Here is a 25,624-nt window from a genome sequence, read left to right on the forward strand (position 1 = left end):
CCTGGATCTGCAGCAGGAGGGAAGCAGCAAGTGCTTGAACACGGTTCTGTCCGAAGGGAAGCGCCAGCCATGGCAGGACGTGTGTTCCCGCTCTGCCCGGATTTCTGCAGATAAATCTGTGCCTGGAAGCACCAGAAGGTGGGAGGGAACCTCTGGTGGCACCTGTGCTTCTCTAGGGCACTGTTGACAGCAAAGCCAAGTCCCTTCTGAGCTTGTAGGGGCTGAGGCGTGGGGCTGGGAGCTGGCCCGGGGAGGAGCGGGATGAAGGGATGGATGTTGGGGGCTGTACCGGGCTCTGAGGAATGAAGGGATGAGTGCTGGGGGCTGTACCGGCCCGGGAGGATGGGAATGGAGGGATGGATGTTGGGGGCTGTACCGGCCCGGGAGGATGGGAATGATGGCTGTACCGGCCCGGGAGGATGGGAATGGAGGGATGGGTGTTGAGGGTTGTACCAGCCCGGGAGGATGAGAATGGAGGGATGGGTGTTGAGGGCTGTACCGGCCCCTGAGGCGGAGAATGCGGGCATGGGGCGGTCCCTGCCGTTCGCTGTCTCGGCGCTCGGCTGCGCGGCTGCGCGTGTTCGGCGCTCGGCGCGGTGTCCTGCGGCGGCCTGGCGCGCTGTGGTGTCGCGGTGTGTCGCTGCTTGTGGCGGTGTGTCGCTGCTTGTGGCGGTGTGTCGCTGCTTGTGGCGGTGTGTCGCGGGTTGTGGCGGTGTGTCGCTGCTTGTGGCGGTGTGTCGCGGGTTGTGGCGATGGTGAAGCTCACGGCGGAGCTGATCGAGCAGGCGGCACAGTACACCAACGCCGTCCGCGACCGGGAGCTCGATCTGCGCGGTGCGCGCCTCCCGCGGGGCGAGTGGGGCTGTGCTGGGAAGGCGGCGGGCGAGGGCGGAGGGCTGAGGCCCGGCTCTGTGTGTGTGTGTGTGGTGGAGTCTGAGGGGGGACTGTGTTGAATGCCGGAGGAGAGGCTGTGCTGGGGTTTGGAGGGTCCCTGATGGATCTTGCAGTGGGGCCTGGAGGTGCCGCAGCAGGACGGGGAAGCCGCGGGGAGGTTGCTGGAGGGGCTGCAGTGGCCGGGGGTGGTTAAAGAGGCTCCAGTGGCTCCGGAACCTGCGGGGGATGTGAAGGAGCGAATTACAAAGCGGGAGAATGGTTTTGGTTGGAAAAGAACCTAAAGATCATCTTTTCCCAACCACTAAGACGGGGAGATGTAGGAGGAATGTGCTGTGGTGGGGGTGGGATGCGCTCCCAGCGCGAGGGATGTGCAGAAAGTTGGTTTTGCTGAGAGGAAGAAGGATTGAAAAAGCCGTGAGCGCTGTTTGGTTTGAGGGGGAGAGTCAATCCCGAGGTGTTTTGTCTGAGGCTTATCGTCATCCTCAGTCCATCCAGATTTGCCCCCACACACTCTGCTTTGCTTTGGTCTGCTCTGCCGTGGGCACCATCTGATCCCTGCCTTGCACTCTCCCTCCAGGCTATAAAATCCCTGTTATCGAGAACTTGGGTGCCACTCTGGACCAGTTTGATGCCATTGATTTCTCTGACAATGAGATCCGCAAACTGGACGGATTCCCCTTGCTGCGGAGGCTGAAAACTCTCCTCATGAATAACAACAGGATTTGGTAAGGAGCTGTGTTTTAGCCTGATGGGACCCTGGGGCAGAGGAAGATGCTTTTGGGAGAGAGGTGTGTGTGTCTGTCAGTGCTGGGTAGGTGCAGGAGTGTTTGTTTCAGGCAGTAAAATCAGCACGGAGCACTGTGTGGGCCCTCTTTCAGTTTCTTTCCTCATACAGTGCAAAAGTCGGTGTTTGTTTCTCAGCCAGCACAAGGAGATGCAGAGTTTGGGATCTGGCCAGATCTTTGGACTTCAATAATCAGCTCCATAAAGACACAAAAGAAGGGATACCTGCAAGGGAATGGATTTAAATCTCATATTGCATCTAATGTTCTTGCAGTGACATATTGCTAGCTTTGTTAGAAAAGTGTTTTGGATGCTCAGCCAAACTTCTCCTGGTGTCACAGTGGGTTTTTCACAGAGAGATCCTCTGTGTTATTGTGTTTCTCTGTGTATTTTCACCATTGCTAATTCCTGCCCTAAATGAAACCTTTGGTTCTTGTTGTTCTTCAGTCGGATTGGTGAGAACCTGGAACAGGCTCTGCCCAGCCTCACAGAGCTCATTCTTACCAACAACAACATTGCTGAACTGGTAAGCTGTGATGCAGGATAAAGCTAAACAAGCTTAAAATTTGTGGTTTTCATCTCTCTAATTAACCATTTGCCTGAGAGTAGTGCCATGTGCTTTTGGTAATAGTTGGTTCTTTCTCTTTAGAGCAATATCCTGTAGTTTTGGCAGTAGTTAATGATGTACATGCTTTAGTGAACGTGGTTGGCTTCATGCAGTGGAACAGCAGTCACAAAGCTTAGTGGTTTTCCTATTAAAATAATTGCAGTAATTTAATTAATCTCTAAAAGAGATACAAGTTCAGCAACTTCATTTTCAATTATTTGATTTTTTTGCTAAAGGGGCTTAAAAATTCTTCCTGTCTTCCCTTTACCCAGGGTGAACTGGATCCGTTAGCAACTATTAAATCATTGACTTACCTGAGGTATGTAACCCCAAAAAGAAAAGCTGCTCTTTCTCTCCTGTCTGAGCTCTGCTGCTGGCCTGGCCCTTTGCTTTGGTCTGGAGTGCTCTGCTTTTTATGAGCTGTGACAGATCCTTTAAGTCTAAAAATTGAATTGATAAACAGTGTTTCCTCTACTCTTCATAAACATCTGGTGATTATTGTCTGAGGTTTTACATACTGTTTTATATATATGTAATACTGGTTTTATAGACTGTTGGGATAATGAGATTAACATCTCTATAAACCAATACATAAGTGCTGAAGTGAACTTAACCTTTAAAAACCTAAAAGGTTTAATTGGTTGATTAAAAAAAATAGTTTAAAATACATGCAAACAAGGACTTTTCAATAGTATCACATTTGGTCTGAGGGACAGAGAGGAACACGGCTTGCCCTGTGATTTTTCAGTTGTTCAGTGTCCAGATAGGAAAAGTGATGTTTCAATTATTTTTGGGGGGAGTATTATGATTATTTTGAGGTTGTTCTTTATGTTGTCCTTCAGTTAAATCTACTGAATTGCTAAAGTGCAAGTTTTTACTACAGTTTCCATAGTATCAAAAAACTGTCAGTAGGCTTATTTCACGGTGTTATTTGTTATCTGTTGCAGCAGGAAGTACATGAATTAATTTCAAGTATATTAATATATTTCAATACAAGTGTATTTTAAAATATTTTGTATTGAGAGCCTCTTTATAACCTTTATTTATTTCACAGCGTTCTAAGGAATCCTGTAACAAATAAGAAACATTACAGATTATATCTAATTCATAAAGTTCCCCAGGTCAGAGTGCTGGATTTTCAAAAAGTGAAGCTCAAAGTAAGTCTGCTTGCTTTTGATTTAGGGTTTTTTTATTTGTTTGTTTGTTTGTTTGTTTGGGTTTTTGTTTTTATTTTGTTTGTTTGTTTCATTCTTGAAAATTCACCATGAACAGTGGTCTTGTAAATTTTATTGAAACTCTGTAAGTGGGTCTACAACACTCATTGTTTCCTTTCATGGTTTCATTCTGTTAAGGATAGAATCTGTTTAATTATGTTTAATTAAGTTTTAGTGCCTTTGTTTAATGTAACTCTTTTCTGTCTCTCTGGTGTTGGTAGGAGACACCTTTAGAGAAAGAAATGAGCAAAACCACCACAGCCCTCAGCTCTGGGTGGGGGGTGAGTGTGGGAAAGAGCTCTTCATTCTAAGAGCACAAAGTTGATACATCTTTGAGTGTTTGGGCAATGTTTATCTGCTTGTTCTTGCATCTGGTCTCCATGTACCAATTTCACTGATGAAGATGAGCCAAAGTGTCTTTCTTGGCCAAGACAGAAGCTTTGCAAACTGTGATGTTCTCAAATTAACTTTGTGTGTGTGTGTGGTATCGCTGTAGGAGCGACAGGAGGCAGAGAAAATGTTCAAGGGCAAACGGGGTGCACAGCTTGCAAAGGATATTGCCAGGAGAGCAAAAACGTAAGATAAAACAAATTTACACTGGCATCCTCCTTCAGAAACACCACTTTCTTTGTGTGCAGTATCAGGCAGAAAACTGAAATATCAGCTGCTGGCAGGATGCCTCAAAAGCTTTGGGATCCAGAAGTGCCTTGTCCAAGCACCCCAAGTTTTGGATGGTGGTGAATACATCTCAGAAATGTTTCTGAAAGAGAGAACTTGTTCAAGTTGGATTCACTGAAGTCAACAAGCAGGAAACCTTAATTTTATTTTTGTTATTTAACTGCAGAGAGGTGGCCATTATTTAATTTGTGTTTGGTGGGGTTTTTCTCCTAGATGATTGGTAACTTAATTATTTTGTTTTGCCAGGGAATAAACTGCAAAATCTGCTGTAGTTAGGAGATGAAATACAAATGAAAATCTTTAATTAAGCTATTAGAGTGTATGTTTAATTAGTTTAATTGTTAAGTGGTACATCATATGTTTTGATTAACCTATTTGGTAATAAGAATTCAGATCATGTGTGGCAACAGCATTTCCAAATTCATGGTTAAGTAGAAAAATGTCTTGAACTTATTTAGCATTTAAAGCTATAATAGATGGATTTGAGCTCGAGTTTGTGAGTGGAAAGGGATTCAGGTCTGTGACAGTTCTAGAATAAGCAGGTGATTTTCCTTAAAGCAGCAGCAGCAGATAACCTTTTTCTTTTGACCATTTTAGTGCAGGCTTTACTTTAGGCTGTTGTAGTATCATATTCGACACATGGGAACAGAACACCCACTTTCAGTTAGTCTTTATTTATCCACCCTGCTTTTGTAATGGCAACAGACCAGCTGAGTGTTCAACAACATCCAAACCAAAGAGCTTTTGTCAGCTGCCTGATTAATAGAGTTCTGCCTCTGGGCAGATGAAAAGGTGGGGGGGAGTAATGGGACAGTGAGGACAAGTTGCTGGTGTTTCTGAAGGAGGCAATTCTTCACTGTATCAGTTTGTTAACAGAGATAAGATACTACACTTGATGGAATGAAATGCTTTCAAACCTAGTTTGGAAGCATTTCAAGTTAAGAGAAGCAGCTACTCTTCAAAAAGTGTTAACAGGTCTTTTTTTTTTCCTTTTGAAGCTTCAATCCAGGAGCTGGTCTGCCAACAGACAAAAAGAAAACTGGGCCCTCCCCAGGGGATGTGGAGGCAATTAAGGTAAATATGGCAGGAGAAAAGTGGAGGAGAAGAGCTGCCATGGATCCAAATTGAACAAACATTTCCTTTGTGCTATTCAGACAAATAGATCAGCATGTCCTGTCTCTGGTTTAGGTTCTTTTTCAATAAGTTTTCTTCTGACCTACGTGTATTTTGAAAACTTAAGTGAAATGTTAACCTGAGTTCTTCCGTGGGAGGGGGAGGTAATGATTTGTCGTTTGTAGAATTTTCTAGAACTAGAATTTAGTAGAACTTCCATAGGCGTTCAGCATCACTTAACTGGTAGAAATCTGGGTTTTGTGTTTATTCTGAGAAGTCTGACACAGGTGTGTGAGGATTCACTGAGTTCTCTGTTTCTCAGACTGCCATAGCAAACGCCTCGACCTTGGCGGAGGTGGAGCGGCTGAAGGGATTGCTGCAGGCGGGACAGATCCCCGGCAGGGAGCGGAAATCAGGTTACTCTCTACTTCTGCTACTCTTCTTTAAGCAGAATCCACCTCTCTTCCTTGGTTCCTGATGCTTTATGTGATCTCTGTAGGGAGTTGGGTAGAAAAAGTGTGAGTTTGTCATGTGTGGAGCACATCCCTGGCTCTGTGTGATCTGCTGGCCTTGAGTGCAGCTCAGGGCTGTCACCTGCACTCCCTCCAGAGCAAGGTGCCAAACAAGCTGCTTTGCTGCATTGGATGACTCCAAAGTTCATCCCAGTTATTGAACAAAATGAGATGAATTACAGAGTCTCTCTGGACCTGTGCTGAGCATCAGTGTGGGTACAGCAGTGAGTCTGGGAGCCCTGCAGAGATGGGTCTCAGCTGCAGGCTGGCCATAGCACCAGTTTTCTGTATGTTGGGGCTATCTGGATTTCCCATTCTGTAGAGTTCTTAAACGTTCCCTTTATAACTCTTCTGCAGAGGGGTGGGGAAAGAACAGCAACGTCTGCAGCATCTGCCCTAAAACTCTGACGTGTCCTTTCAGGCCCATCGGAGGACGGCGAAGAAGAAATGGAAGAGGACACAGTGCCAAACGGATCGTAGCCCGGGCCGTGCCGCGCTCCAGCCCTCCCCAGGAGCCCTTTCCTGTCCCATTCCTGTCCCCGGCAGGGCCCCATCGCTCCCGTCCTCGCGCATTTCGCTGTTCAATAAACGAACGCTCCCTTTTTCTCCCGGTGCTGCCGCATCCGCTTCCCGCCCGGGGGCGGGCCGGGGGCGGGCTCGTGCGCGCCCTGATTGGCCGCCTTGCGCCTGCCTCCCTTCTCTCATTGGCCGGCGCAGCCGCACGTCACCCCGGGCACTCGGCCGGCGGCGTCGCGGCGCTTCCTGGCAGCGGCGGACGGGGCGGTGATTGGCGGAGCGGGGCGGGCCCGGACGTGAGGCGGCGGCGGACGGGGCGGTGATTGGCGGAGCGGGGCGGGCCCGGACGTGAGGCGGCGGCGGGTGATGGAGCCCGGGGGTGACGGTCCCGCGGCGGGGCCGGCGCTGGGCCGGGGCGGCCTGGAGGCCCTGCAGCACACGGGTGAGGGGCCGGGGGCCGGGAGTGAGGGCGGGGGGCGGCGGGGCCGAGGCGCGGAGCCGGGGCCGCTCCCCCGCCCGGGTGGGCCCCTTGCCGCGCGGCCCGCGCTCACCTCCGGCCTGTCCCCATCGCAGCGGGCTCGGTGCTGTCCAGCTATGGCTGGTACATGCTCCTGGCCGTCGTCGCCGTGTATCTCCTCGTGCAGAAGGTGTCCCGCAGCCTGGCGGCGCGGCCGAGCGGCCGGCCCGGAGCGGCTGAGGCGGCCGAGGGTGAGTACGGAACGCGCTTGTGGCCTCCGGGCTCCTGCGGGCCCTCCGCGGCCTGGGCGGGTGCCTGGGAGCCGCTCGGATCCGCACCGGGCTCTGGAGCTGGTAACAGCCTGCAGGAGATCCGGTTGGGAGGGGTTTTAGAGGAGAGGGATGCTCGGGATAACGGCTCAGCCCCCTGAGCCTGAGGAGATCACCGGGAAAAGTTGGGCCAAGGGAAGTGTTTTTAAAAGAAAGAAAGGAAAAGCCGCGTCCCAAAGTAAGGTGTTTGGGAATGAAGGAGCGGGACATCACAGGACGGGGGATATCTGCTCTTTGGTGGTGCAGGAGCTGAGGGGATGGAGGCTAAAAGCACCCGTGGTCAGTTACCAAATAACTTCTAGGCTTACCAAACAAAACCAAAACTCCCAAATCTAAATCTTGGGGAAGATACTTCTATAAATACTCGCTTTTTATTAATATTCATCATCCCCTTCCAGTTATTCTTTCCCAGTTCCTGCTGTGGCGGGACTGTGTGCAGTTGGGGTGTGACGCTGTTATCTTTGGGAGTGTGGCACAGGTTGTAAATCTCACAGTCAGGATCCTGCTGAGAAGCACAGGCTGTGCTCGTGGCTCTGCCAAATCCATGAGTGCTTGGCACTGATCCCTTGGGCACATTGGCACGACAGGACATGGGGCCCCAGTAAAATCTTATTTGCGTGCCCTTATCTTTCTGCTGTTCTTTTGTGATGATAATTAAATGATGATTTAATTGCCCAAATTGCCTGTAAAAATGAAATTACTGAAAGTACTGACATTTCTTTTTCATATTCATCACTGGATCATAGCAAAAAATGAAGCAAACAAATGTGGAGGTGGAAGAAAACAGAGCAACATTTGCCTTTTTTGGGGGGTATAATTTAATTTTCCTATTGACCTTCAAAGGCCATTCATGAAGAGCAGTGGTGCCTCAGTGTGGATTTTCTGAGACCTCCAGGTGTCTCTTGAGATCTGTGTCATGTTTGTAAGTGATTTGTCTGCTGATGGAGGGTGTTAAATCCACTGCTGCACTGACACCAGCAGGACCCATTGCCAGAAGGAGTAGGAGTGAATGTGGGCTGGTTGCCTCATCCTTCTGCGTAAAAGAAGTTCTCTGGGTAAAAATGGTCCCTGTGAAGCCTGGGTGATGTTTCTGAATTAATTTGTATCTAACAAATCCTTCAGATATAGAAGGAAGTGTCCTTGAAGTGTGAAGTTTAAACTTTATGGTTAGTTATACTTGTGTCCTTATTAAAATCCTGTTAAAGAAATTGCTTTAAAACAGTAAAACACGATGAAGTTTAATTCAGCATATAAATTACTATAAAAGATTAGCTGGAAACTGAACTTGAGCTGTGATTTTTAGAAAAACAGCTGCAGGGAGAGATATGAGGCTTTCCTTATTACAATTCTTTGAGGAGACCATCTAGAATTTACTTTGAGTAGCTTTGCAAACTCTTTCCTGATTTCCTAGAACCTGATGCAGTGGTGAGAAGGCAGGAAGCTTTGGCAGCAGCTCGCCTCAGGATGCAAGAGGAATTGAATGCACAAGCAGAAAGATACAAGGAAAAGCAAAGACAGGTAACCAGAGAGCATTTCTTCCTTTAACTCATCAATTTCTCATCAAGAACTTTGCTGCTGTAAAAGAAAGCAGCAAATTGTAATTGTGGGTCTGGTGTTCATTTGTTCCCAGGTAAATCTGTACCTGCAGGAACTTAGCTGTGTGTGCAGTGAATAGCTGGAGGGGTTTTGCTGGCATTTAAATTAACTGTACCACTGCATATGTGTGTTTTCTGCTCTTAAAGGCAAATGTAAGTGTTAGAAATGTAGCTTAGCATCGCTGCAGTTGAAGGGTCTGAATTATAGCTTGAGATCATGAGGAATAGAGAACTGCTGAGTGGGGCAGTGCAGAAAATAGGTGTGATCAGCACAGCAATAACACTGGTCATCATCCCACCTCTTCTGGTTTTGCTTTTGCAGTCAGACACTCAGACCTCAGTTTATAGCTCATGCTTCCAGTAATATTGGCAGTTAAAAACAAAGGAAAAGTCCTTTCTTTCCTCTGTAGAACCCCACGTTGTGCATTGAATTACTGTCACATGCAATATTCTTTACTTAGTACTTTTTATGGATTCAGGGTTTAAACCTGCCACCGGTTCTGTTTTACTTTCAAAATGTTTTAAAGCATCAAGTGGCCAAAAGAAGCCACAGACTCAGTCAGGACATCCTGAGGAGGGGTGGAGATGTGGGTGTATGAAAAGAGTAAATTCTTCCATAGTCTCAGGGATACTGCATCAGATAGATAGATTTTGATGAGTCTTTGTTTCTGGGGATTTTGTTAGCTCTGAAATCTTAGTTCTAAGATTAAAGCTTTATCCTGGATTTATTCTGTAGCTGGAGGAGGAGAGGCGAAGGCAGAAGATTGCAATGTGGGAGAGTATGCAAGAAGGAAAAAGCTACAAAGGAAACCTGAAACTGAATCAGGTAACAACCACATTAATCATGTCACAGTTGTGTTTGTGTGATTGAGGGAGCTGAAATTTGTACTGAGTAACTTTTTTGCTTTTCTGAACAGCAAGAAGTAGAATCTGGTGCCTCTGCCTCAGCACTCCCAAAATCTAAACCAAACAAAAAGCCTTTGAGAGGAGGTGGTGAGTATGGAATCCTTCAGACACTCTGAGCATGGAACAGGTCATTTATCCAGCTGTATCTATGGACTCTCTACATACTTTTTTGTCTTTTTCAAGGAAGAAACAAAATGTTCCTTACAAACGAGCTCTTTATCTCTGATCAGCTGGTCTGCTCTGTCCTTTGTGCAGAAAGCTGGCAGGAAGTTTTGGGAGTGCTTTTCCCTGGGAAAAGAATGTGTCAGTTTTTTTGGTAAATATGCTTTGGCATAATTTACTGAGATTTTTGCCACTCAGAATTAAAGATTCTTACAGTTATTTCTGGCCATTATTGTATAAGGCAAATAATTTAGTATCTGGTCTGTCTTTCAAGCACCTGAAGTACTGACTAAATGCAGGAAGAGGGTATTTTACTTTGTATTAGGTATATTCAGAAGATGAAAGGAAATTATTATGTAAAATGTGACCTTACTTTTCAAACACCACAGTGCTGACCTATTGAATGTATAAATCCTGTAGCTGTATAAACTCTTACCAACTCTCAAAGAGCATCTCACTGTTAAACTCAGTCACCTGCTGGAATCATCTTGATGGATGAAGTGCTTTCTATGGCCTCACATTGCCCATGTCAGGCTCACTGGCCATGCAGGCAGTTTGCTTCCTCTCCTCTCAGCCCAGCAGCCCTTGCCCATACCTGCAGGTGCTAATTTGGGTGTATTTTAATGACACTTTTCCACAGTGGAGTGGATCATCCAGACAGCCTCAATCAGGCTGAAAAGGAGGCCCACTTAGGGTGCAGTGCTGAGTGAGTGACTTGATTAAGTGTATGAAACCTGTGGATTCTTGATTAAACATCCTAAACCTCAATACCAGTGCAGTGCTGGGATTTCTGCTTTGAGTATTTCTCCTGACATTTGAAGGAATCAAGCCATTGATTCATCTTAGATTGTTTAATGAGGGTGTGATGTCTGATGCTGTCGGGTACCTTTGATAGCTCTGTCATGGGATATTTACCTCCCTGGGGATGAGAAATGCAGGGGTCAGCTGTGCTGAGAGCCAGGATCAGGGAAGCTGGGTTTGGGCACCCTTCCAGCTGCTACCTGTCCTATTTTAATCCACAGCAAAGTCCTTACTTAAGTAACCAATTACAGAATTAGAGGTCTCAGATCTTCCCCTGAGGTAGATCAGCATGAAGTGAAAGAACCATCTGTGCTGCTCAGCTGCTCAGTTGAGCTAGAAAGCAAAACTTGGCTGGTATGAGAAAAACAAATTTCAAAGATTAAGGTGATGCTGGGAGTTTCAGTCAGGTTGCTTTGTAAACCCCCCTGGTTACTAAGATTTGGGTTCTTAGGTTTGTGTCAAGTTGTAACTTTCTCAGTGGGTTCTCCCGACATGAAGTTTCCCATGGTTACAGCATTAGGATGTTCATCTAAAGTGTATTTGCCTTTCTGCCTATGCTTGCCTTTTCAAATGAATACTTTGCAGTATTAATGAGTGGATTTACCTTTTCACCTTCAGACTACTCCTTGCAGGACTGGAATAAGGGATTATTTTAAGTCCCTGGCTGTTGGGGCTCTTGGAGAACAGATAAACTCTACAGAGTTTACTGTAAGAGCTGCTGTTGCTTCTCTATTTATCCTGCAGCTTTAGAGCAGACTTAGAAAAATTAAATGGTGATTCATTTCAATTTCATTTAATCCAAACTGATCAAATTAAAACACAAATGTTATGCAATGGTTTTTAAAAGAGAGAAACCCTCTCAAGTCTGGATGTTTTCTGTGCTTTCATTCTCCCTAAAATGCTGCGTGCATAAAGGATGAGCAAGGTGTAAATATTACGAGATCTATTTTTGGTGTTCCTTGTGCCTTGGTGAAGGGCTGTGGAGGATGAATATTAACAGAGTGGGTTTCTCCTCTGTGTTCCAGGCTATAACCCACTGTCTGGAGAAGGAGGAGGGACGTGCTCCTGGAGACCCGGCCGGCGGGGCCCGTCAGCAGGCGGATGAGGCTAACGTCCCTAGTGTCCCCTGGCACTAGCAGGCCTGATCTTACCCCCTGTCTAGCTGCCTGCAGCTGGCCTGTCACAAGGACTCCTTTGGGACTGGTTTAGTGCACTTGTTAACTTAAAACAGAATTTGTTTGTTTGATTTACACCCTTTCCAAATTGTAAGACATTGGCTGATGGTACACCAGAAAAATACCTGATCCTCTTAGGGAGGGCAAAGAGAGAAGCAATTTCAGTATAATCAGTTAATTTTCACTCTTCTGTAGAGAGGGAGTGTAGTCTCCAGCCATAGTGAATCACCTGGGATTGTGAGATCTGGGCTCTCTGACAAATTTAGTTATCTATGCTCACTTTACCTCTGTGAGATGAGGATATTTACCATCCTCAGATATGTTACCAGATTTACCTTCCAACTAAACACAGTCTTTTAGAGAGGAAGGATATTATCATTGGCAGACACCTTGAATTTAGGGAGGGGGACTTTCAGAAAAAGCACAGGTGATCTGACAAATGCCACGGATTTGCACCAAAGGCCAGTTATGGCAGAAGAGTCTCTGTGACAAGCCAGCTTGAATGATGTTTTCCTTATAAATGGTAAACAAACCAGTGAGGATTACTGATGATAGACAGCAGACAGGGGGATTCTTGCTATTTCTTTTTTTTTTCTTTTTTTTTTTTTATTGCAACTGCTTTGTAAAAACAAGACACTATTAATATTAAATATAATTGCAAACATCGTAAATTTGGTATTTACAATCTTGTGGTTTTCTACAGCATCTTTTTTTTATAGAAAGCATTTGTTCTAATGCAATGAATGTGTATAAAGCAAGGTGGGAGATGAAGTAACTGCTGCAGCTTGGGCAGCACCAAAGCTGAGGGTGGTGTGTGCTGAGGAGGGCTCTGGCCAGTGAAAGTGCCACACTGGCAAGTGAGGGGTGCAAGGAGTGTGTGGTGTTCATCCTTCTGGTGTATGTCAGCATTGAGGACAAAAAACAACTGGTCATCATAACCAAACTTTCCTAGCATCCCATCCCCTTGATTTTCTCTCTAAAATGCAACAGACAAATAAAATCCAGGTTGTTTTTGGGAAGGAGTGAAATAATTCCTGTTGGCATAGGACAAGTGTCCCTGTGTCCAGTTGCTGTTCCTGAGCTGGTCTGTGGGCACTGGGGAGGGAGCAGTGGCTCCTTAGAGCTTAGGGCTGCCAGAGCACTTGTTTCTGAATATTTACTCTTGGAATACTTGTGCTTATCAATAGATACAAGTGTCAGTTTTGAATAGATGTTTATATGCTTGTTGATATTTCTCTTGACTAGAAACACAACAGGAGTATGTTATTAGAGAGTTTAGAAGTTGAAATTGAAAGACCAAGGAGCTTTTGTTTTAGACACAACAAAGTGTTTGGTCAAGTGTGTGTGGAAGGTGAAGTGAGGCTGTTGATGTTCCTATGGAAATTCATTCAGAGGCCAGTGTATGCAACTTCAGGTTTTAATCCTGAATAAGGCAAAAAGAAATAGAGGTGGGGAAGGATATTTTCAACATCTGAAGAGTCTTCCTCAGGAAGCAGGACTAAGTTGTAAGGCCGTAGGGAACATCTCCCTTTTTTTGGGAAAGCAGGCAACAGACTGAGATGTCTTCAGAAAAACAACTGGGGGAGGTTGTTGTCTTATAGAAGCAGAAATCCTTGTGTTGATAAGATGGTCAGGGATGGGTTTATTTAATTCAGTGAAAACATTTGCAAAATAAATAAGCAGGTCTTAACTGAGCACATGCTAATCTTTCTCATTGTCTCAAGACTTGCTTCTGGCTAGGACTAAGGATACGGCTTTTTTTCTTTTTTTTAAATTCTAAGGTTTAATAAGACATGTCAAGTGAAAGTGAAATGATGTACATATTTCTGGAAGTTTCAACCTGATTTTTCTTTTTTTTTTTTTTTTTTTTAATCCTCAAGTTCTTGAATTTTCTTAGTCAGATACTTCTAAGCTATTGAACAGGGTGGGAGGACAAACCTCAGCTCATAAAAGTTTTCTTTTGGCTCACAATGTGCACAAGAGAGAAGAGTTTTTCCTCTGACTTCAAATGGAAAGCTCTCCCCTGACCACAACCATTATGGAAAGGTGGTTTCTTGCTGCTTTTTAACTCAGGAGTGAAGCATGTAGAAAGCATTAGGTGAAAGTGAACTATGTAATGAATCCATTGTTCCTGGTTTGGTATGAATTCCCAAGAACTTGAATTATGAAAGATCATATTAAAAAGCCTTCAGGAAATTTTTTTTTCCCCCCACTAGAGCAGTTATGCAAGAAGCCTCTTGCTTTACTCGTGCAGATGTTCTGGAAATACCTCTATCTGGAAGAAGCTGGGTAATAAACTATTTAACTGCTGGATAATGCTATTTAACCACTGAAGAATAATCTGGTTTGGGTATTAAGAAATCAAAAAATCAAGCAAGTGTTCAGAGGCACAAAAAATTCCTGAAAATGTTACTTGCTTAAGAAGTGCAGCTATGTATTTTTTGTTGCTTTTAGGTGATTTATATGCTGGAGGAGCAGAGTTTTTTGTTTTCTTTAAATTGCAGATGAGATCTGGTTTGTGCATAGTTCTCTTAACTATTCATCAGGAGATACTGAGCACTGGAGTTAAAACTGAACAAAACAACCCACGTTGTCAGACTCATAAAAATTATTTGGCTTTGTTTATGCCTTTAAAAGACATTGTGAAATGAGAGAAAGATTTTAAGAGTGATATTGCATACTTGGGCGTTTAAAAAATATCTTTCTTATGCTGGAAATTTTTAATAACAAACAGAAGAGGGAGTTTGGGGGAGTGAGGGCATTGGGGGAATCTGTCAGCAGAGCTGTTCCCAGGTGTTCCAGAGTTATCTGTGTCTCAATCAAAGATCAATGTGAATGAAAATTATAATTGCACCTGTATCTGCAAGGAACTGCTGTCCTTGCAAAATCCAAGTGCAGGTGTGAAATGCCAGTACTAGCACATCTCATCTGCTGTGTTCATGCAGTTCTGTACTATTCTGACTCCAAACTCAAGGAGCTGGGCTGTTCTGCAGTGGCTCCGTGCTCAGACTCTGCTGATACTCAGCTCAGGTGTTTAGATTGTGGATTTTTTTGGGGGGACAGGGGTGTGTGTGTCTTATTCCCCTCCCTAGAAGATGACTTTGCATTCCAGAGCTCAGTGAAGGAGGATGGCATCCAGCCTGAGAATCTCCTGTAGATTTTACCAGCAGCCCTATTGTTACTGGCTGCTTTTAGACCCTTCTAATGCTGTTCTTTCTCTCTCTTGCTCAAGCAGGCAGCTCCCTTGTGCAGTTGGGTCCTGTGCCTGGCTGCACATCAGCACACAGTATCAGATCCACCGTCTGGGTGAATTTTGCCCTTGTACAGGCTAAAATGTGGCACCTTGTCAGGGACCAGTTTAGCCACAAGTGGGGTTCAGAGTGTTTCTGTCCGTGCTATAGTTGAACAGAGAAACTGTGCAATTTCCAGCTGTAAAAAAAGCTGGTCTAGACTTGGATGGGCTGAAGCTTTGGGTTTTTAATTTTATTTTTTTTTTTCCTCTCCCTCCTGTGTGGAATGAGAGTTTGGCTTGTGGAACAGCTCTGCAACCACAAAGGAAGAGCACACGGCTGCTGGCTGGGTGGTGTCCTGGCCCGGCTGCGCCGTTGTAGCTGATTTTGTGAGAGCTTCCAGGGCAGCCTGACACACACCCTGCCCATATTCCCAGCTCCAGAGCCAGTGACTTCAAAAACTTCTGTTGTTTTTTTTATGAGAAACCAATGTCTTCAGTGGAATAGGTGCCCTCAGCTCAGCTTTGGTGGGGAAAATACACATTTCTTGTTGAAGATTTCTGTGGCAAGGTGCTGGCAGGGAGGCAGGTGCTGTTCTCGTGTATTTATTGCTGTGATTTTATTTTGAAGTGCACACCTGCTAAAAAGCACTTTCAGCACAGAGCAAGATCACTGGTAAATTTACAATTTCACTCCTCCCTCTACCATAGATTCTTTCTGTGTGGTTGTTACTGAGCTGAGCTTCTGAGCTGGTTCTGTGGGTAACAGTTGTGGAGGGAGGCAAGGAAAAGAACTTAGAAAATTTTATTTAAAGAGAACGGAAGGGAAATAGATACCCTGAAATACCTGGCATTTAAGTCTAGTTCTAGTGCCCTGCATTAAAATGGGGAGTTACTGTTAGCTTTGCCTAAAAGCTGCACTTTGAAAAAACCAAAAAATCAAGTTGTACAGCTTTATCACGTACTGGGAGGGGGGCAACACTACCTGTGAATTCCATTTCTTAGGTAATGTAATTGCCACTTCTTTGGGTGTTCTGCTTTTCAGGCTATGACATCTTGCTGCTCTCTTTTTCCAATACACATTCTGGGCTTTTCCAGCGCTTTCTTGACTCAGGTGTGGCAGCACCACGTTCAGAAATGCATCAATCCCTTCCGCAAAGCTCGAGTGCCTTGTTACAGCCCGCAGTGCTGCTCCCATCACCGGGGAGATGAGACCCGGAGGTTGGGCAGGTTCCCGAGGAGCTGCTTGGGGAGCAGGAGGGTTTTCCATGGCATTCCCACCTCTCCCGGCCGGGAAGGCGAGGATGCTGCACTGCGGGGCCGGGCCGGGCGATGGCAATGTCGGGCCGGCTGTCGGAGAACGGGGACACTTCTGCTCTCCCTCGAACGGGCACTTCTGAGTCATCCGGCTGGGGAAAGGTTGGGACTGGGCCGTGGCACGATCAGAATAGGATGGGGAGGGGAAAAAAAAGTGGGTGCTGGACCTGAGAAAGGAGTTTCTGCATCATTTGGGAAAATGCAGTGGTGCTGGAAATACTGTGACAGAGACAAATGCTACTGGTTGCCCAGTGAGATTTTTTCCACTGTGAGTCTGTTACATTGAATATATGAAATATGCTCATTTTCCAGTGCCTGGGCAGTTTTTAAAGTATAAGTTTGAGTATTGGAACATTCCTAATTAAAGTTTCTGGAGCATTTGGGGAGTAGTGCACTTCTGTAGCTATTATTTTAAAATGTGGTCAAGAATATATCTTGTAGAAGGTACATCCTGCAAGTATTGGAGTGGGATTGCTGGAGATCAAAATCAGTGGGAAAAAGTGTTAATAATGCAACACAGTCCTTCTTTCCTCTACAGGGCAAAGTCTCCTATGTGGAAGAAACCTTCTTCATTTGGTATTCAAGTTCTTTATTCCAAAAGGATGACATTTATTCTGTATGCACACACACACACACAGAGGCAGCTCAAGGACTTGGCTTTTTCATTGTTTAAAAATAGGATTACTGTTTGGTTAATCTGATTATGAATCTAAACTATGTGGGCCTGTCAAGTGGGCTCTCAGCGGCCGGTCTGGGTGCTAATCTCGCTGGAGGGAGTGGGACGGGAGCGTGGAGATGAGCACACACCACGTGCATCCTCTGCAGATTTTGGAGAGCCCTCGGAATACTTCCTCCAGCCATCCCACAAGGAGTTGAAAAGATGCTGCATAAAAATGTGTTTATGCTTGCAGACTGTGTTACAAAAGAAAAATATCATGTCTTTGAATATATAGAAGCCATGATGTATAGTGACAGCTATTAAGACCAAGAGCTGTATTAATAGAGAATGGCACTTAAATATGATTATGGAGTATGACCTTTTGCTGCCATCCAGATTAAAAATACACTCTAGGCAGGTAACAGTGTTATAATTCCACTGGAAGAACTAAGCCATGCTTTTCAGGTTTCTCTAAATCTGCTTTTTTCCTTTTTTTTTTCCAGCAGCTGCTCTATGCAAGAAGTGGGGAGGGGGCAGAAGCAGTAAAAGGGGCATGTGTGTGCCTAGCTCTTTAGAACATGAGTTTGGCACAATAAATGACATAAAGGGAGGCATGTGGATGTGCTGTGGGAGTTGTGTGAGCATTGCAGCATTCCCAGGTGGCACCCCCTCTTCACAGCTGGACATCTCAGCCTTACAGCCAGAGGTGTGACCTCGTACAAAACCTGACTGTACCTCCTCTCCGGATCAAATCCTGGCACCAGGAAAGCTCCCCTTCCTTCTCCTGCCCCTTCCCAAGCATTCTCTGACCATCCCTGCACGTGCTGAGCTCCAGGACAATAATTGCCCTGGAGGTGCAGGGAGGTGGGAACATGCCCAGGAGAGCTCTGGGCTGAGGAGATCCATCAGGGGAATGTGCTGCTCTGCTTCATCATTTCCATGTGTGCTGAAGTTGCACAGAGTTCTCAGTTGTGATGACTAACTTCTTTTCTTTGTGGGAAGAAGCCAACTGACAGCTCCTCAGCCCCAACCCAAACCTTTCTCTGTTTTATTGCCTTTTAACCACGCTAGCTCTGCCTTTTCCTGTAATTCATAGGCCACAGTGGCTTTCCCTTGAATCAGGAGATTTTTACAGCTGATTTGGAGCAGGCAGAGAGTAATCTCATTCCTGCTCATGGACTTGCCACATGTGCCTCTCCTGGAAAGGAGTGGCCTTGCTTTTTTTTTTAGCTTGAATGTCTCTTGGTGTTGTGTATTTCAGGACCTGATGATCAGGCTTGTGGGGAGAGAAGAGAAGCAGAGTTTAATGAAGAACCTTTTTTAAGCACAATAAAAGATCCACATGTGCAGAGTGGCACAGGCTGAGGATAACCACAGACTTCATGGAAAGGATCAGTGTACCAGTAGTTAGAAATAATTGTGAAGCATTGCAAACCCTGGGAAGTAGAAAGAAATGACAGTGGTGGCTGGGGAGGGGATGCAAAGGACAGTCCAGCTGGCTTTTGCCAAGCAATGGTGTTCCTGCCCTTCCTGGCTTTGCCTGTCTTGTGTGTACTCCAGTTTGGACTGCTCTTCCTTTCTCTCTCTTTCACCATTTAGTTCTTCCTCTTCACACAAACACATCTCACTCAAAACATCTCTGTTCTGCCCAGGGGCAAACAAAAGGAGACGTCCTGCTTTTCTTTCCCGTTCACTGTTTGTATTTCTTATCTAATTTCTATTTGTAATCAATTTTATTGTTGTTTAATACCATAAATCCTGGTGGCACTTTCCTTGTGTTATTTGTGTTCCTGACATCACGAATCCATCTGTGCTGACCTCGGTATGAGGATTGCACCATCACAAGAGCAATAAACCCCAAACAAAAGTGTTTTTTTCAAGACATGTCATCGAGCTCATTAGATAAGCAGATTGTCATTACCTGCTCAATCCCAGAAGCGAGACAGTTACTTGTGATCATAAAAAATCTGTCATGTCTCTTTGGCTTATTACTGTGGAGTATTAATGTGGTGCGACATCCTCTTTTGCAATGGTTCTTGCTCAAGAGGTTGCTGCCGTTACACCAAGACTTTCTTCTTCCCAGCTCATTGTGGATGACATCATGATATAAATAAAATTTAAAATGGAAAAGACTGGCAATTGGAAAGGCTGAAGTGGGCAGGAAATGGAGGAAACCACAATGATAAGCAGGAGGTCAGCAGGTTGTACTTGATAAGTTTCTTCTGTTCAGACTGGATGGTTTTTTTCCTGTGAAATGTGAGGGGTTTGTAGCTGCTGCATTTGAAGCTGAAGTGCTCTGTTGATGAAATGCACGTGGAGAGTCAGTGTGGACAAAGGAAAAAGAAATCTTCACACAATACATAAAAAGTCTTCAATCTGTTGAGCGCTCACTGTAGCCTGCGGATGGAAACAGACTGACCTATTTCTGGTTGGTTTAATTAGCAAGGTGGGAAAAAACAGAGAGTGCCTGTGCCTTGGCTCCCTGTCACTACAGCATGTGCTGCACAAATGCACCAGTGCCAGGCAAACAGGGCTGCAAGGCTGCTCTTCACTGCCTGCATCCCCTCGGTCTCTTGAGCAGCAGGGACCCGACCTGGTGCCTATCCTGGATCTGTGTCCCAGTGTCTTCTTACCCTAGTCTGAAGGGCTGGACTCCCAGTTCTGCCATGGGGTCTTGGCGCAGGGTGCTGGGATGCCTGTCCTGGGGTTATGTCCAGGGTCTCAGTCCCTGTACCCAGAGCTGAGCATCCACATTCTCTTGGTCTCCTGCCCCTCTTGGTCTGGACAGCTGGGCTGAGCTTCTGGTGTCTCAGTTCTGAGGTGTCAGTGTGGGATGCCGGCCCGGGGTCCCTGTCCCCTGTGTGGAATGCTTGGTTAAGGTTCCTGTCACAGAATCACCGACCGCTTTGTGTCGGAAGAGCCCTTAACGCTCATCTCATTCCAGCCCCGTGTCCTGGGCAGCAGGGACACCTTCCCACAGACCAGGCTGCTCCAAGCCCCGTCCAACCTGGCCTGGAACGCTTCCAGAGACGGGGCGGGCCGTGCAGCGGTGCCGCTGCGGGGCGGTGCTGCGGGAGCTGGCTCCCGTCCGGGGTCCCACCGCGGCTCCCGGTGCCCCCTCCCCACGGCCGCGTCCCGGGGGCTGCGGCGGGGGCCGCACGGCGGCGGCTCCGGCACGGCCGGGCGGGGCCAGGGGCAGCGCGGCGGGGCCGCACACGGCGCCTGTGCCGAGGGGCAGGGCCGGGGAGGCGGGCGGCCCCCCGCTCCCCTCCCTCCGCTTCCCGTCCCTGCCCCTTCCCCCATGGCGGCGCTGGGCGCCTCGGCGCGGCTGGCGGCGGCGGCGGCGCTGTGAGCAGCGGGCCGGGCGGGCATGGCGGGCCGCGGCCGCCGCGCCTGGCTCAGCGTCCTGCTGGGGCTGGTGCTGGGCTTCGTGCTCGCATCGCGCCTCGTCCTGCCCCGCGCCTCCGAGCTGGCGGCGGCGGCGCGGCCCCACCGAGCCCGCCCGCAGGGCTGCCGCCCGCCGCCCGCCGCCGCCGCCGCCGCCCCGCCGCGCCGCCCCGGCCCGCCGGCACAGAGCTTCCTCTTCGTGGGGGTCATGACTGCGCAGAAGTACCTGCGGAGCCGCGCCGTGGCCGCGCACCGGTGAGGGGCAGGGGCCGGCGGGGATGGGGGGGCCGGTGGGCTGCCTTGGGCTGGGGTCTGGGATGGGCTCGGGGTCGGTTCGGGTGGGCTTGACTCGTCTCGACTCGGTTCGGTCCCATTCAGCCGAGCTGGGCTTTGCTCGGTTCGGTCCCATTCAGTCGAGCCGGGTTTGGCTCGGTTCGGTCCCATTCAGCCGAGCCGGGCTTGGCTCGGTTCGGTCCCATTCAGCCGAGCTGGGCTTGGCTCGGTTCGGTCCCGTTCAGCTGGACTCAGGCCGGTCTCCCCGGGGTAAAAGCGCCCGGCCCGGGATGCCCTTACAGCCGGGATGCTCCCGCCGGCCCCGGGGACCGCTCGCCCTTCCCCGGGGCAGGTGCGAGCGAACCTCGGGGCACGCTGAGCCCCAGCGCTGCTCGCTCCGAGCCGGGCTCGCTGAGGAGCCCCGGGCGCTCTCCGGGCGGGCTGAGGGAGGAGCGGAGCCCCGGGCGCTGCTCCGCTGCCCGGGCAGCTCGGCAGACACGCGAGGGCTCGAGTGAGTCGCGTTCCGCTCCCGCAGGGTCTGGCTCAGCCAGGTTCCGCCTGGCAGGTGGCCCCAGTGACCTTGTCTGAGGGTCAGGCAGCCCCGCCGGTGCGAGGGGACACTGCCTGCCCGTCACCGGCGGAGACGTGGGCATCACAGTGTGTCCCTCAGTGCCTCTGCCTTGGGCGCAGCTGCGCCACGCTGCTACGGTCCTTGGCTGCTGCTTGCGGAGCGAGCTGACAGCCTGATGGTAACTGGGATAAAGTTTGGAGACCGCTGTAATCCCCTGGATAGGGAAGAAAAGACCACTGTGCCAAGCTGAAAGCGTGAGCTTGGGAAGGAGACCCCGAAAAAGCATCTGGGAATGGAGTGGAACCCACCTGGGCTCCCTGCAGCTGCTGCTGAGGCTGGAGCAGGTAGTGAAACAGCTCGGATGAGGAGAGTCAGCCTGGGTGAAACTCTCCATGCTTCAGACTGGTTGAGCTGATGCAGGAACCAAGGTCTCTGAGCTGTGTTTGTTCCCTGAGCACACCTAATTTTGGAGCAATCTTGGTGCTTTGCACTGTGTGCTGCTCGCCGTGGTCCCCAGGTGTAGCTGGCTATGGCCGTGTGTGCCGGGGGCTAACGGGAATTCTGTCCAAAGCCTCGGCAGCATCAGGATAATCATCTCTTCTGTGAGAGATGTCTGTGGCTTTGGTGAAACTCTGTGCTCTGCTGAAATGTGCTGGGATATGCTCGTGGCTCCGGTGTGTGTGCCAGCAGGCAGTGCTGGGAGCCTGCACGGGAAGCCTGCTCGGGAAATCGGAAAGAGTTAAGAGCTAAAATGTCAGCTCGGGTATACCCCAGCTCTGCTTGATCCAGCATCCTCAGAGGAGCAGCCAGAAGCTCTGGGGCAGATCTTTAATAAAACATCCCCTTTAGTCTTCTGCTAGAACAAACCCTTCTCCATGTCCTGCCCGCCCTGGCTGAAAAGTACTTGGCCCCATTGGCCAGTAAGAGCAGGATGGCAAAACTGTGTATGATGGGCCATGATACCATCGTTCCCAGCTCAGCTCTGGTTTCAGGATATCTGTCTTTATATCAGCATCAAATTAATAAAGCAGTAAAATTGCTTTGTTTGGGCAATCTGAGGCGTACTGTCCACCAGCAATGGTTTTAATGGAAACTTAATTCCTTCTTCCAGCAGTAGACCTGTAATTAAGTTACAGAGACTGCATGATTGATGCTTTGAAATGGGTGAAGGAATCTGTATCTTCAGGGTTATGTTCTCCTTCACCATGTGGGATGGAACATTTTGGATTGCAAATCTCACGGGCTGTGTAATTTAGATTTAGATACAGAGAGGCTGTAGTCATGTTGGGACATCACGTAACAGGTTTTATGGCAGAATAGTTTGTCTAGCATCCATCAGATTTTGCATCAAGAATTCGGAAACGGGAAGTTTATCACTGTGTTGTCCAGAGTGTTCTTTGGGGAGGAATTCACTTTGCTGGTGTGGGAAGGATTCCTGTCCCTGGTTTTGTCTCGTGCTGTGGCGGAGCTAGGTTTAGAGGACAAGATCTGCAACATCTGCTCGCACAAAACAATGGCTAAAGATGCAATTTAACAAATTCAGCTAATCGAATCGGGCTCCTTCAGCCCTTAGATGGAGATCTGAGTATGGCTTTTTACTGCGCTGCTATTTTGGTTTAACCTCTAGAGATGATGTCTGTTCTTGGAAGAGACGGATAAAGAGACTCTTAGTAGGGCTAAATGCGTTTTTCTCACCTCCGTTGGTGAAAGAAATGAGCTAATGTCCTGGTGACAGGAAGACATCTTTGGGGGAAGATGGGGAGGGGGGAAGAGGAAGACAAACCTGAAATCTTAAATGGCTTTTGATTGCCATGAAGTACTCAAGCAGACAATTGCTGGGATTACTACATTGACAAAGCATCCTGGTGAGCTGAATCGCTGGCACAGCCAGTGAAATGGGAAGCTGCTAGCAAGGCATTCCCGGGGTGGCAGCGTGTGCAGAGCCTTGATACCACTCTGAAAGGAATTAGGGATTCAGAGGCTGAATACCTCCAAATTGCTGTGGCTCAAAGGCCATTTACAGACACAGCTAAAAGGGACCGGAGCGGAAAGCATTTGCTGATCCTGGCTGCTGTGAATCCAGATAGGGTCTAACAAGAGGGGAAGCAATCCACTTCCTGAACATCAATCATGAGCAAAATGACCACTGCAAGGCAAAACAGGCCTGCTGGATTTTCGGGAGCCGCCGGCTCTTTGTAACAGTCGTGCTTTTGTAGTCTGTGAGGCAGAGAATAAGCTTCAGATCCACAGGTTTTGGGAGGGTGGATTTGCAGCCTCAGCAGTGATGGGATCTGACAGCCAGGTTAGCAGAGCTCCCCTTCCAGGAGGCTGGTGAAGCGCAGCAGCAGAACCACGGTGTCACTTGGAATGACGAGGAATAGTCGGGAAAAGAGCTGGGCAGGAAGGAGTTAAAGGGATGGCTGGGGTTCAGGGAAAGTGCAACAATATGTGCTGATGGTTTTGCAGTTGAGGGGAGTTGTCCTAAAAGAGCTACAGGAAGAAGAGGATGGGAATAAGCAGTCTCCCAGAAGATTTAAGTCTGTTGTCTCAGGAACAGAAATATCAGGCAGTTAACCCATTTTTTTTTTTTCCCGTTTGCGTAGCAACTAGATTTCCTGGGAAACGTGGCAGGAGAGTGGTGTGAATGCAGTTAATGGCGAGATGTCAGCGGCTGGCCCTTGGCAGCATCTCTGCAGGAGCACAGCCACAGCACTCCTCGCTTTGGGACGGTCCCCACGGCACCGTCAAGTGCCACGAGGACCGTGAGTGATGGCCAGGGCTGGTGCTCAGCCATCCCTGTCCTGTACAGAGGGATGCCCTTCCGAGGCTCCATTTCGAACGTGCTGCCTCTGTTGGTGGTGGCTCACAGGGATCTGCACTGGAATCCGGATACTGAGTGCTCGGGAGAGCTCCTGAAAGGCAGCCAGAAGGATTTGGGTGGGGTGTAAGGGAGTTTGTGTTGTCTGTCCAAGCCTGCACTTACACCTTGTTGTGGCGTTCCTAAATTCCCATCTGGGTCTCTTGGGGGGGTTTGGGCCTTTCTGGTTGCTGGTGAGGGGATGTGATGGGTTGTGGAGCTGCTGCCTCTTGGGAGGGGGCCCTGTGAAGTGACTTTGAATGTCGTGTTTTACTTCGTGTGTGAATGCTACCACAGTATTGCAGTGGTGAGAACTCGGGGTCCTCCTCAGGTACCCTCCTCCAGAAACACGATGTACTTGGGATTTCTGACCAGTAACCTAAAATTTGTGAGGATGTTTAAGGAGCAATATGAAAGGAACACAGTGAGAGCAGCTGTCACTGATGTAGTGGGGGTAAAACAAAGTCACCTAAACCCTTCAAAATAACCATGTGGCCCAAAACTCTGAGACACTTGGGCTTTGATCTTAGCCTGACCCACTGACTGTCTGTGCCTGTGGGTGATGGATCCACTTCTGTCCCTGTGTCCACAAGGAAGGTGGATAAATATGCATGGACAAAAAACTGGCATCACTTAAAATCAGAGGAGTTTAGCTCAAAGGACTCGAAGAGCTGTGGAAGCTGCTTGGGTTCTCCATTAAAGCAATCCTGCGAAAACCTGAAAGGAACTTTTCCTCAAAATTTGAATTCTGTAATGCAGATCTTAGTGACAGGGATCTGGAAATATAAAAAACAGGGGTTTTTTGTGACCTCCCATGTTGGTTATCTGCAATTCCACGTGCAGGAGCAGCGTGCTGGTTTCCATGCTCTGTTCTCCTGCCTAAGCTGTGTTTCCTTGTTTCCCCTGTAACAAATGTTGTTGGAAGAATGGGACCTTGAAGAACAGTTATGCCAAACTAGCCCTAATTCAACATGGAATTTAGCTGCATTCAAGACATCAGTCTTTTGTGTCTGTTGTCTTGCTGAGTTCTTCACAAATTATGATTTTCTTCAGCGTAATTATACAAGATGACTATTTCTCAAAACTTTAAATGATTTCTCTGATCTCCTCTGAGGGAACTTCCTGAGCTGCAGACAAAAACCAAATACATTTTTTGTCGTAGTCTTCAGCTTGGGTCTCTACAAAGGGAGCACTGTCTGCATAACGCCACTGACTGTGCTTCTGCCGAGTCTGCAGAGCTGATAACAAAGCAAGATCATACAAATAAATAATAAATACTGGAAACTGAAGATAAAACATTCCAGATCTGTGCTGCTCCTGCTGCAAGCTGTGCTTTCAAGCTTTATTTTAAATGAAGAAATAACTTCTGACAACATTTTATTACTACAGTTGTGGTCACTTTTTTTAAAAATACTGGGTTTTTTTTAGCACTCTTGGTGCACACAAGGTTTTCTGTATTTCATGAGTACCTGGGAGCCAGCTGGGATAAAATTTTTTCACTCAGTTTGCTTGTGACTTGCTTAGCCTAGGGTACAGGTAGAATATCCAGTGTGCAAAATGGGTGAGGAAGGGACAGTAAAATTGATTTGG

General features: G+C 47.7%; 4 protein-coding genes across 5 annotated transcripts in view; 3 read left to right on the top strand and 1 right to left on the bottom strand.

The window, feature by feature from the left end:
• The first annotated feature begins 564 nt into the window (after nucleotides 1–564).
• SNRPA1 (small nuclear ribonucleoprotein polypeptide A') lies at nucleotides 565–6,408 on the top strand. Its single transcript, XM_058846951.1, has 10 exons — nucleotides 565–632; nucleotides 695–834; nucleotides 1,472–1,619; nucleotides 2,125–2,203; nucleotides 2,557–2,603; nucleotides 3,339–3,441; nucleotides 3,995–4,074; nucleotides 5,175–5,250; nucleotides 5,612–5,705; nucleotides 6,223–6,408. Exons 2-10 carry the CDS (start codon nucleotides 753–755, stop codon nucleotides 6,279–6,281), a joined length of 768 nt encoding a protein of 255 aa, XP_058702934.1. The 5' UTR covers nucleotides 565–632; nucleotides 695–752; the 3' UTR covers nucleotides 6,282–6,408.
• Nucleotides 6,409–6,599: 191 nt separating this feature from the next.
• Nucleotides 6,600–12,413, top strand: SELENOS (selenoprotein S). 2 transcript variants are annotated; one of them, XR_009278453.1, is made up of 7 exons: nucleotides 6,600–6,759; nucleotides 6,891–7,025; nucleotides 8,515–8,621; nucleotides 9,435–9,524; nucleotides 9,616–9,691; nucleotides 11,186–11,275; nucleotides 11,593–12,413. XR_009278453.1 is itself a non-coding variant. In XM_058846952.1 (6 exons), exons 1-6 carry the CDS (start codon nucleotides 6,684–6,686, stop codon nucleotides 11,670–11,672), a joined length of 564 nt encoding a protein of 187 aa, XP_058702935.1. In that variant the 5' UTR covers nucleotides 6,600–6,683; the 3' UTR covers nucleotides 11,673–12,413. The 2 variants fall into 2 exon arrangements, 1 of the variants encoding a protein (XP_058702935.1); XM_058846952.1 differs by lacking the exon at nucleotides 11,186–11,275.
• A 7,324-nt stretch (nucleotides 12,414–19,737) lies between these two features.
• On the bottom strand, nucleotides 19,738–20,318 carry LOC131583170 (atherin-like). The gene is made up of 2 exons (XM_058847011.1): nucleotides 19,954–20,318; nucleotides 19,738–19,803 (listed from the first exon to the last, which is right to left on the bottom strand). The coding sequence occupies exons 1-2, from the start codon at nucleotides 20,316–20,318 to the stop codon at nucleotides 19,770–19,772; spliced, it is 399 nt and encodes a 132-aa protein (XP_058702994.1). The 3' UTR covers nucleotides 19,738–19,769.
• CHSY1 (chondroitin sulfate synthase 1) overlaps nucleotides 20,197–25,624 on the top strand; it is a 76,423-nt gene continuing 70,995 nt past the window's right edge. The window contains exon 1 of the mRNA XM_058847121.1: nucleotides 20,197–20,588. Within this exon, the coding sequence (XP_058703104.1) occupies nucleotides 20,317–20,588 (272 nt within the window). The 5' untranslated portion in view covers nucleotides 20,197–20,316. The remainder of the gene's footprint in view (nucleotides 20,589–25,624) is intronic.

Source organism: Poecile atricapillus, chromosome 11 (assembly GCF_030490865.1).
Source record: "Poecile atricapillus isolate bPoeAtr1 chromosome 11, bPoeAtr1.hap1, whole genome shotgun sequence".
Lineage (NCBI taxonomy): Eukaryota > Metazoa > Chordata > Aves > Passeriformes > Paridae > Poecile > Poecile atricapillus.

What these genes read in the sequence shown, in the direction of transcription:
- SELENOS (XM_058846952.1), top strand. Translation starts at nt 6,684, where the DNA reads ATGGAGCCCGGGGGTGACGGTCCCGCGGCGGGGCCGGCGCTGGGCCGG. An exon ending in AGCGGCTGAGGCGGCCGAGG is followed by an intron (nt 7,026 to 8,514) that starts GTGAGTACGGAA and finishes CTGATTTCCTAG; the next exon opens with AACCTGATGCAGTGGTGAGA. An exon ending in GAAACCTGAAACTGAATCAG is followed by an intron (nt 9,525 to 9,615) that starts GTAACAACCACA and finishes TTTTCTGAACAG; the next exon opens with CAAGAAGTAGAATCTGGTGC.
- SNRPA1 (XM_058846951.1), top strand. Translation starts at nt 753, where the DNA reads ATGGTGAAGCTCACGGCGGAGCTGATCGAGCAGGCGGCACAGTACACC. An exon ending in CCGGGAGCTCGATCTGCGCG is followed by an intron (nt 835 to 1,471) that starts GTGCGCGCCTCC and finishes CTCTCCCTCCAG; the next exon opens with GCTATAAAATCCCTGTTATC. An exon ending in ATTGCCAGGAGAGCAAAAAC is followed by an intron (nt 4,075 to 5,174) that starts GTAAGATAAAAC and finishes TTCCTTTTGAAG; the next exon opens with CTTCAATCCAGGAGCTGGTC.
- LOC131583170 (XM_058847011.1), bottom strand. Translation starts at nt 20,318, where the DNA reads ATGCCCGCCCGGCCCGCTGCTCACAGCGCCGCCGCCGCCGCCAGCCGC. An exon ending in CTGGAAGCGTTCCAGGCCAG is followed by an intron (nt 19,804 to 19,953) that starts GTTGGACGGGGC and finishes CATTCCACACAG; the next exon opens with GGGACAGGGACCCCGGGCCG.